The 11,562-nt window shown below is 46.3% G+C and overlaps 1 protein-coding gene across 1 annotated transcript in view; it reads right to left on the bottom strand.

The window, feature by feature from the left end:
* AOAH (acyloxyacyl hydrolase) overlaps positions 1-11,562 on the bottom strand; it is a 112,999-nt gene that overhangs the window by 74,461 nt on the left and 26,976 nt on the right. The window contains exon 2 of the mRNA XM_006757197.2: positions 5,287-5,382. Within this exon, the coding sequence (XP_006757260.1) occupies positions 5,287-5,382 (96 nt within the window). The remainder of the gene's footprint in view (positions 1-5,286; positions 5,383-11,562) is intronic.

Below are 11,562 nucleotides of genomic sequence, written 5' to 3'. Positions count from 1 at the left end.
GGGGCTGCAGTCTCCCTGTCTGCAGGGAGGTGGGGGTGGGGGGGCTGCAGTCTCCCTGTCTGCAGGGGCAGAAGTGGGGCGCGGTGCAGTCTCCTTGTTTGCAAGGGGGCGGGTGTGCAGTCTCAGTGTGCGCCATGCTGAGAGTTTAGACCTTTATGTGACAGTCAGAGTCCCGGGGAAAGCACATTCAGGTGTTGCTAATGGAGAGAGAGCTTGGCCAAGAGCAGACTGATTTAAAACCGACATTAGGCTGTTCTTTGATAAACTTGCAGGACTGCCTGGGAGGCAGAGAAAATTCGCTTTCCTTCTGGTGAAACTAGAAATGTGCGCGCGCGCATGTGTGTGTATGTGTGTGAGTGTGTGTGCACGTGTATGTGTGTGTACGAGAGTGTGCGTGTGTATGAGTGTGTATATGTGTGTATGTGTGTGTGTGCATGTGTGTGAGAGTGTGCATGAGTGCGCGTGTGTATGAGTGTGTATATGTGTGTATGTGTGAGAGTGCGTGTATGTGTGTGAGTGTGCATGTGTGAGTGTGTGTGTGAGAGTGTGCGTAAGTGTGCGTGCGTGTTAGTGTGCGTAAGTGTGTGTGCATGTTAGTGTGAGTGTGTGTGTTCTTTCATTCACAGGTGTGGGGATATAAAGGAAAGTTGTGAATGTCTGATAATAGGAGGGTGGATAGATAAGATCGAGGCCATTGATAAGGAGAAGAACTATAGGGAGATTAGGAGGCGTGACCTAGCGCTGTACGTCTTAATGTGTGCAACTCTCAAACATCGTATGGAAAAGAGAAGCTGCAGAGCAGCATGCACAGTGGGCACTGATGTAAACTTAAAGCCCCCACGAGGGAGGATTCTGGAAAGATGATGGTTGGGGCAGCAGATTTGGAATTTCTTTGAATCTCGAACAATTTCTCTCTCTCTCTGACATAAAATAATTCAAACCAAGATTGGTGGTATTCAGGGCACCATCTTGGCTCCTTCTGACTCATAATAGGAAATTTCAGAGGCTGTTGCGGTACGATGAGAGAGAGAGAGAGAGAGAGAGAGAGAGAGAGAGAGAGAGAGAGAGAGAAACTGGATAGGAAAACCAAAAACCATAGACAATAGTTACAACAGAACTAGGTATCTCCAAGTACCCTGACCTACAATCAGACAAGGTAAACCATACAGAGCCACATGCCTTGTAGGTTAGCAATGTCTACGTGGGAGAACGTAGAGGGCAGCAATGGGATGTCAGATAAACCCAAGAGCAGGAGAATCCCCGAATAACCCGGAGGTGTGGGCTGGGAAGGTGGTGGGCCTGGGAGGGCTGTGCCCGCTGCAGCCCAGGTGCGCACAGAGGCTCCAGGCAGGAAGCACTGAAGAGCGGGAGGGGTCGGGCACCTACAGGCAAGTACCTGACCCAGCGGAGCCCTCTAGGACAGAAGCACAGTGAGGAGGAGCTGCTGGGCCTGGAGCCAGCACTGAGCAGGACAGAAGCCATGTAAAGAGAAAACCAGAAAAAAGTGGGCAGGGGAACAGAGTCAGGCAATCTCAGAAAGCAAGGTGTCTCCCCCCCACCCCCCCGCCCCCCGCTACACACACACACACACACAGAAACAGCGGAAGCAAGAGTTCTGTGCATTTAGAAAAGCTACCCCAAACCACTTCTTTTTCTAACAGTGTTGGAAAACTAATTTCATATAAAAATGAGCAACAGAAATGTATCTAGGTCAACACCCATACAAAGTTATTATAAGAAAAAAAAAAGAATAAGGAACAGAACCAAATCCCCACAGATAGCAAAAGCATGCCAGAAAGTCATTCCAAAAGGGATTAAAACATAATATTCCAAAATGAGCTAAGAAGCATTATTAAAATGATATAGACATGAAAGAACAACAGAAATGAGAATTAGGAAAACTCATACATGGAAAAAAGAATTCAGGGAGGAGTACAAGATTATAAAATAAATGAAGTCTGCACTAGAATGAACAGAAGAAGGGAAGGCAATGCTGATGTCTTAGGAGAAATGGAAAGGTGAAAGGGAGGAAAAATGTGATATAAAACAAATGAAGAGATAAAAAGTATTCAAGAGATAGGCAGAATATCGAAGGTAGGCAAAGAAGATTCAAAATAGGAATAATAGGAGTCCCTGAAGAAAAAGAACAAAACAAAATAAAGCAACTGAACAAATACTCACAACTTTCCTGAGATTGTAAGAAATGTATCTGAAACCCCCAACTGAGAGAGCACACTGCGTGCCTCAAAACATCAGTGCACAGCAACTAGCACCAAGACAGATTCTGGTCAGAAGCCTAGATTGTATAGAAGAAAGAAAAATAATCCTTTGAACTTCTAGGCAAAAATAGACGTATAAGAAAGAGAAAATTAGATGATCATTATGCCTTTTAATAACATATTTAAGATACTTAGGGGAAAAAATTGTGTGCCGATGATTTTTATTTCCTGAATATAAAGGGCACAGACAGCTTGCTATCAAACATGCAAGGGATTCAAGGAATATTTCCCATGAGCCCTTCCTGAGGCATGAGCTCGAGGCAACAACTCAACTAGACAGACATCCTCTGAAGGGCTGATGGTGACCATCCATCACAGAGCGGCTGATGACACTAATAAGAAATGAGGGTGAAGGGAATGGGTATTGGATGGAATGACTATATGCTCAGATAACACAGTGTGATGATTAAATAAGAAATGGGAAAAGCATGGGCAGAAAACAATTTTAACTGCTCTCAATGATTATAAAACATATTAATGGTAGTCGTATGAGGATTGGTATTCTGAGGCTGTTCCGTGTGCAGTGAGGGATAGGTAAGTGAATAATTATGGACTATTTTAATTCTATCAATCCCTTTGACCTTGAGAATTAGGACTCAGAGTGCGGGAAGAAGCAGGTTATAGCTATGTAGAGCACAGATTAAGAAAAATTTTCTGTAGTCCTGAATTTCAATTCCAACTGTCAGTATGAACGCAACAGAAATATGTAAATTATTTTAAAATTACATATTTCATCTATGTAGATTTCTCTGAGTGTCTACCGAAGAGAAGAATGATTAACTCAATAGCAATGAGCATTTCTAGGCCCCAGATTGTGGTCTTAAAATATTATTTTCCACCTAAAGAAACCAGGGCTTCTAAGGGAAATGACGAATGTCAAGCCTGCGGCTGGCAATGTACAGGGCAGGGCTGGGACACCTGTCATACCAGCTAGTGAGGTGACCTAGGCCCACGTCACAGGCCTCAGGAGCCAACTAAAGAGGGTCCCATTGGTCAAAGTTGGGACAATTTGGGCTTCAAAAGGACAATTTGGGCTTCAAAAGTAAAAGAGACCCTAACTCATCAGATATGTATAAATTCATGAGTTTATAATAACATTTTAAAGAAAGCCAATTGACCACTTTGGGATGATACCAGAAAGGCAGCGAATTGTTTGAAAACTGGCAAATAAAGCAAAAGAATTGAGTATTTATCCTCCTTCCCTGGCACGAATGGTATCATTAGGGACTCTGGGCAACATGCCTTTAAAATATTTCTGAAGAGGAGGGGAATTGTCTCTAACAGACTTCAGTTACTAAATGACATGTATAAATGAGAGATGAAAATAGCACCATTTTGCACCCCGCTGTGAACTAAAAGGTCTGGTCATTGAGCGTCAACAGCTGCTAACATCACAAAAAGAGAAGAGAGAAAACCACGTCTGCTGGCCTCCCGATGAAAGAAAACACACACTATAGTCTCACCCAAGAAATCACACTGGAGTCTGATCAAGTGTCTGGACACAGCTGCCAATTTCAGGAAATACAGAGCACAGAGGAACACACTCAATTATACTGCAGGGGTGCAATCAGCAAAATCCAGACTATGGGAAACTCTTCAAGGCATATTCCAGCTAAATTATAAGGAAAAGGGAGGGATGAGAAGGAAGCTAGTAGATTAAAATAGACTTGAAAGACACATCAAAAATTTTAAAACTGGTCAAGATGACGGTATCTGGGAATGCCCACTTGGGTGATAACACTATAAAGCAATGCAAGGAAATGATTACAGTAAGATTCTTTTAGGGAGAAGGAGGGATTTATGATGGCATGGGGTATGTGGATGGGGATTCCAGAGTGGCTACCTATCTGTTCCTTCTTGACCTCAGCTATGTTTGCAAGTATACATTTATTTTGTGTAATTTTTTACATTTGGTTTACCAAGAAAAAGTTAAAAAAGTCACCCATAGAACAATACTATTCATTGGGTATAGATTCATACAAAAAAATGTGAAAGCATACAACTTGACAAGAACAAGACCCGTTAAGTTCATGTGTGTGGCTCCCTCCAGAGAGGCGGGCAGATGGAACTGGTGGCTGGGGAGACCAAAGGGTGTTTCAAGGTTATCCCAATTCAACAGAAAAAAGACCTGATGTATGTCAACATCTTAGCCATGGCCAATCTGGGACATGGCAAACACGTGTGTTTGTATAGTATCCTCTCCCAGTCTTCAGTTTTGAATTTTAAAAGTTGAGCTTGTGAATGCATATTGTGACTGCATGCAAGAAAGTCTCTGAAAACACTGGTGTGATTGGCACCGCATGCTGCATAAATCAAGGATATAATCACCTTCAGTCCAACTACTTTTACGTAGGAAAAATAATGTAGGCATCCCTGATGAATTAGTTCCTTAACATGAAATGAATGAAAACTTGACTGTGAAGGAAGTTTATACATTGTGACTGTTCACCTAACAGTATCTTTAAGAGATAAAAGAATATTTTCTTTCTGCTGAGATTGAAAAACAAATATGTGACTTGTTTAAACCACCAATCAGCTCCTTCTTTTGTAGGATGCATAAGGGATTTTATTGAGATCCAGTTCAAATGGATGGAATGTTCCCAGGTTACTTTCCCCTTTGGGGCTTTGAGATCAGTTGTCTTCTCAGCCTAATGCTTCATGTTGGGTATGCGCATGCATCTGGGTATGTGTATGTGGTCAAATGAGCAAACATTATTGAGAACTGTTCATTATTTTGACCATGATTGACCACCATTATTCTGCCATGATGGGAAAAGGATGCCAGAGGATAAAACTTCCTGGAGTGATTTTCTTGTGTTTGTTTTCATTTCCATGAGCCCCATAAGAATATCAATAGACAGAAGTAACACATCAGCTTCTCCTCTGCAGGCATGTGTAGGGTGTAAACTCATTAATGATGGCCCATGACGACCCATGATGAACCATGATGACCCACGAGTGAGAAAAAAGAGGGGGCCCTCACCCGCAGGCCCCTTTCCATATTTACCCGGCAGGTAGCTGCACAGTCTCTCCATGGAGGCCTGGACCGTGGAGTTGTGGACTTGAGCCAGCTGTTTGATCACAGACACCACTAGCACACAGCCTGTAGGAGAGAAGACCATGTCAGCAGGGCCGCACAGAGCCTGTGCCGGGGAGTCCGGAGTCCAGGGAAGGAAGGGGGAATGTGTATGTCCTCAAGAACACCAGCTCTTTCCAGAGCAGAGAACTCCTGTTTGCCATTCACCTTCGACAACCTACCAGGGGCAGAATTCACTGTGACTTGCAGTGAAACGTGATGTGTGGTAAGAAGATGGTGGGTTTGGGGTTAAAAAGACTGGTTGTCAGCCAGCTTTGCCATTTGTAAGCCATGTGACCTTGGGGGAGCCAATGAATCTTGCTTTTTTCTGTTTCTTTTGATCACATGGGAGGAAGGTGCCATTGAAAGGAGATCGTGCCAGGGCTGAGTCTTGCACCTTAATCTTGGCTTACCATCCAGCCTAAGCTTTGGTTTCCTCACAGCAAAGTAGGTCATAACATGTTTCCCATGGGGCTGCCGTGAAGATTAAATGAGATGACTGTGCGGGAGCACAGGAGACTTGATTGGAAAGTTTGTAAGGAGGAAAATTCCGAAAAAAAGGGTTGGGCTGAAGGCGGCCCGCCCTGGTTATCGGAATTCTGACTTAGGGGAGTTTGGCTAAAGGCAGCTGCCCCTAACTGTTCCTTAACCTTTCCAAACAAGTCTGTGCACGTGCAGACCCTTGGGCGTTTACTGGAATCTTTATGATCGAGGCTGTCTGATTCCTTTAGCCAGGCAGTCCCTTAGTCCTGTCTTTCACAGCAAACGTGTCAGAGTAATCATTCATCCATTGCTCAGGGTCTGCTGGTCAGAACGTGCCTTTAAAATCATAACGCTATTGTAAAATATTATTTCACCTCACAGCCACAAGCACACAGCTTGAAGGCATGTGCTCATATAACGTGTCCAGAAGGAACCTTGGATTAAGATACTATAGAAATCTGAGAGTATCATAGTAAGTAAAGTAAGCCAGTCAAAGAAAGACAAGTATCACATAACCTCACTCATATGTGGAACCTAATGAACAAAATACACTGATGAACAAAATAGATCCAGAGACATAGAAGCATGGAACAGACAGACGGATCTCAGAGGGAAGGCAAGGGAGGATAGGAAGAGATCAACCAAAGAACTTGTGTGCATATATGCATAACCCATGGACATAGACAATAGTGTGGTGAAGGCCTGGGGTGGGGGGCAGGGGTGGGCTGGAAGAGGTCAATGGGGGCTAAAAGGGGACATATGTAATACTTTCAACAGCAAAGATTAAAAAAAAAAGACAGAAATATATGCCTTTGGCTACCTTGATGTATGATAAATGTGAAGTCCCAGAGTTGCGAGACTGAAACTCCTAGAAGGTTCCTTGCTCTCCTGAACTGCTGGGGAGGGGCCTAGGGAAGGGGTCGGAGGGTCCAAGGTCAGTAGGTCTATGTGAGGAGACTGCTAGGCCTCCCTGAGATGGGAGGGGCGGCCCTTCTTAGCAGAGCTGTTTCCAAGGAGACAAAAGAAAGCTTCCTTCCACCCGAGATGGAGTTCCAGGCCTGGCTCAGCAGTGAGCTCACCATTACCCTCTGCTCCAGGAGCTGGGCCCACATTCACCTGCAAGGCGTCAGTAGAGCCCAGTTTCCACAGGACTCCTTGCAGGAAGGTGGCGGGGAACAGGCGTGAAGAGCACCATTGGGCAATGCTCCACAGAAAGAAGTGAGACCCGTAAGATGAGGGCTTGCCAGCAGAGATATCGCAGCACCGGACGCGGCGCTGGCATCCACTGCTCTGTGACCTCAGGTGAAGCTGGGCAGAGCTGGGTGTAGCAGATCCAAGCTAGTGTGATCTTGAGAGCCACGGCCTCACTCCTCAGAGAGCAACTCCTTGCAGGGGCCTTTCTCCACGCCAACTATCAAGGTCGAGTAGATGTGCTTTTAACCTAGTCCATATCACCTTGCAATTAACTTAGTAGCTGATACTTAGTAGCCCTTTATGGTCTAGAAAGCACTTTCCTATATATTTTCTTTTATTTTAAAAATAAATTTTTAAAAAGATAGGTGCCATGCAATCTCATTTTAGAAAATTAAAAAAATATATATAGAACAGCATAAAAAAGATGACCGTCACTCAAATCACGCAGAGATAAACCAATTTCATTTTTACTTTAAATACATAAAATATGTTTAATTCATGTTCATATTTTTATAATACGCTTTTACAGCCTGACCTGTCTCTGCCCTGCCTGTTAAGTTAGGTGGAACTAAATGAATTTCAACAGCAGTTGAAAATCAGTTACAAATAATTATGTTGCAATGTGATAAGAGCTGGCAGTGGGGTACAGCTGAAAAAGGGGGAGGCTTTGAAATAAGAAAAACGAACTTGGGTTCCAATCCTGGCTCTGTCAGTTACAAATGGAGTGACTGTGAACATGTTACTACCCTGGAATTCATGTGTAAGAGCTGAGGTAGGCTGTACCCTCCGTGATGGGGGAGTGCGGTCTTCCTCTCGCTCTGAGTGCCTGACGCGCGGCCAGGGGACTAGAGATGTTTGCTGACTTGATGATCTAACGGGAGATGCGGCCACCTGAGCGACATTGCCCTTGGCGGCTGCTGGGGGTTGCCATGGGGCGGGGCGGCGGGGGGGCGGGGCTCACGGTGCACCTTCCGTTGTGCCTGGCTCAGTCATCTCAAGGGCGCACCTGCTGTTGCTCTGGCTCAGGCATCTCCCCGGCGCGTTGTTTATCTTTGTTCTGGTCTCATTACAGGATGTGGCTCCCCGGCTGATCTGGTGCGAAACAGCCAGTGCCCTTCCTGAGTCAAACAGCAGAGTACAGCAAACATCCCGGCGCGGCTCTGGACCGAAGAAGAACGTGGTGGGGGCGGGTGGAGATCTTGCACAGCCACTGCCTCTCATGGCGTCTCCTCACGGAGCTGCGAGCTGGGCACCAGAGATGGGGCTTTCAGAAAATCTAAGGCAGAGCAAGTGGGGGGAGGCACCCCGGGAGAGAAACCAGGCAGGCGGCCCGCAAGAACATCGCCTCTTTCTCCGTTTTTCCACAGTTGGTGGGAGTGTTCTCTTTGGCACCTAAAGTCACAACGCCTTACCATGGGTGGACTTGGTGAGTTCAGCGGAGCAGGGGCATTGGATGAATGGGAGCATCAGGGGACGCCTCTTGGCATCTTCCTCCAGGAAGCTCCATAATCGGGAGCCTCCATTCCCTTCCCCTAATGGGCATGGGCTGCTCAGGACCAACTGTACTTTGTACTTAAAGATTTAGGCTTTTCTTATACTCAGAAGGATCCCGCCAAGGGCTCATTTATATATACATATATATAGTTTTTAGAGAGAGTGGAAGGGAGAGGAAGAGAGAGAAACATTAATTGGCTGCCTCCTGCAACCCCCTACTGGGTATTGAGCCTGCAACTGGGCATGTGCCCTGACCGGGAATCCAACCGTGACTTCTTGGAGCATGGGACCACACTCAACCACCGAGCCACGCTGCCAGGGCCCACCAAGGGTTCTAGCACTCCCCTGACTCCTTGTTGCTAGAGGCTAACGTTTGAAATCATGAGGTCAATAAAAAGGAGCCCAGAGAAGAAAAGTCGGTGTCTCTGAAGATCGGTGGATCCTGGCACCATCGTCACTCTCCCTAGCGAAGAGCGTGATGATCAAGGGCGCTGGGAGGAACAGGCAATGGGGCTTGAAAAATGTGAGCGCCCAGGTTGGGCCCGGCTTTGATATGAGTTCTGCTCCCTGCACGGTTCCGCCCGTTTCCCGAGGGCTCAGCTCCCCTTCCCGGCGGATTGTTCATTTAGGGTCTACAGTGAGGCATGTCCTGAATCCCTTAGTGGCAAGAACGGAGAAATTGGCTTTGCTATTGCCTCTAATAAGAGGTTGCACTGCCCTGACAAGTTAAAGAATGTTTTCCTTTGGAGAGATGCATGGGCAGAGTGATTGCTCCATTACAGACTATTCTCTGGCTGCTAATAAAAGGTCTGGCTCTGCTAACTCGAATTTGTCCGAGCGGCTGTTCATTAAGGGAGCGATGACAGCGGGTGGGCGCTATGCAGTGGCTCCGTGGTCACCGGCTGCAATCGCAGGATGGGAAAGCCCTTCTCACCTGGCACCTGAACATAATGAGTCTGATGGAAACCGACACGCCGGGTATTGTAGGAGCAGCAGCGAAGGGGCCTGAATAGAAACACCTGTCACAGAGATCTGCTTCCCGGCGCAGCGCAGGGAGACTGCAGCAGACTGCACCGCATCATCCTTTAGACGTGAAAGGGAACTCTGGGAACGCTAATTATTCTCATATCTGCGCTGGCTGGAGAGGCAGCCGACTGCAGAGAGCGGCCTGCTAGATTCCCCATTTGTCTGAAGCCCACACTTCACCGAAAAGCCTTGAAAGCACCTGGCAGTTGTGAGAGCCTGGCTCCCTGTGACTGCACTTCCTCCTTCCCCCGAGGAGGAGCAGGAGTGATTCATTACATGGTTAGAGTGTACTTTACAGCTTCCAAAGTGTACTGCATACATTAGCATCTCATTCAGGCTCCGCCAAGATGGAGGCACCACTGCTCCACGAGGTTAGGTGCGTGGGAGCGGGGGCTGGAGCCCAGTGGGTATTGAGTGAGTCCCTTCCAGTTGCCGGCGCTGTGCTGGGCTCTGAGCTCAGGCTGAACACACACTGGTATGGTTCCTGCCCTCTTACAGGTTATGTTGAGGGAAAAGGGATCATACGTAAGCAAACACAATTATAGATAATTTTAGGTTCTCTGAAGAGAAGGAGCAGGGTGGAGTAACAGAGGGGAGTGATGAAGAGGTGGTAGAACCCTTCTTAGGTAGAGCCGATAGAGGACGCTTCCTGGAAGAATACATAAAAAAGTGGCTAATGTAACGGAAAGGAGAAAGCAGAGTGGGAACTGGGCTGTCTTTGTAGGCAGGGAGCGTTGGTACCCCCTTCAAAGTAATGAACCTGGTGCCAGAACCCACTGGTGGGAGATGAGGTGCGGGGCTAGGTGGAGGTCAGGACGTGGGCTTCAGAGACGGCAAAAGAGGTAGGGATTTATCCTGAGAACAATGGGAAGTCAAGGATGGTTTGGTGGAGGGGCTGCTCTGATCCGATCTGTGCCTTTGGAATATCATGCTGGCTATCATGGAGGAAAGAGCTTAGGGGTGGGGGTGGGGCAGAGGTGGGAGCAGAGAGATGAATTAGGAGACTATTTTGGTCCTGGAGAAAGATGGTGGGTTGGCTAGAGCACTGTGTGGCGGTAGGGACAGAGGAAAATGGACAGACTTGGGAGGGACTGTGGAGGTTGGCCTGATAGGATTTATCCATGAGTTGATGGGAAGAAGTGTGAAGACAAGTGAGAATCAGAATGACTTCTTCGCTTCTGCTTTGGGCCCTGGGAGGTGTAGCGGAGCCACACCGTGCCCGGATTTGGGTTCCTGCATCCCTGTTGGACCAGCATGAGTTTGTCAAGGGTGTCCCCTCCCCAATGTTCCTTCACAAGCACCTGAATTCTGTTCGCCTCAGATTTCCCTGGTTGGGTGGGAACAGGGGATATGATTTTATATTTAGTAATTTTAATCAACAACCGTCATCCTAGGCCTTTCTCATGTTGGTGAGAAGGAAAAAGGAAATAAGAATGCAAGGTATGAAAATCATCACTGAGAATGACCCAACTGCCTGCCTCGTCCCCCTGAGATGTTGGTTACTGCACCAGAGACGGCAGCACACAGCCCAGTGTGAACACTGCACCTCCGTCCTTCCTTCTGGGTGCAGAGTAGGTGCCTAACAATTGCTAGTTTCTATCTCACCTGCTGAGTCCATCATGGGGCAAAGGTATATTCTCCATAAACTCTTTAAAATAGAAGCTCATGAACTTATCTTTAAAAAACACTGTAATATCAACAATGTTTTAGCTTTCCTATGGTTGCTCTTTTTTTTTTGAATTGCAGGCATTTAGTGTTTTCACTACATTTGGGAAGATTAGGCTCCCAATCTAATCTAAGGTGGTTGAAGAAAAATGCAAAGAAGTAGACTTTTCATTGAAATATGAATTCAAAGAGAGGAATTATCAACAAATTTCTCAATGTGAAAGAACAGTTTAATAATATATTTTAAGTGGATAAGAATACATATAAATCACTATCATATTTAGATTTCTTTGGATATATGTGATATCCAAAGATATCACCTTTGCAACCACCCCCTGAAATATG

This window comes from Myotis davidii, unplaced genomic scaffold (assembly GCF_000327345.1).
Source record: "Myotis davidii unplaced genomic scaffold, ASM32734v1 scaffold573, whole genome shotgun sequence".
Taxonomy (NCBI): Eukaryota; Metazoa; Chordata; class Mammalia; order Chiroptera; family Vespertilionidae; genus Myotis; species Myotis davidii.
This window is presented reverse-complemented; position numbering and strand designations above follow the sequence as displayed.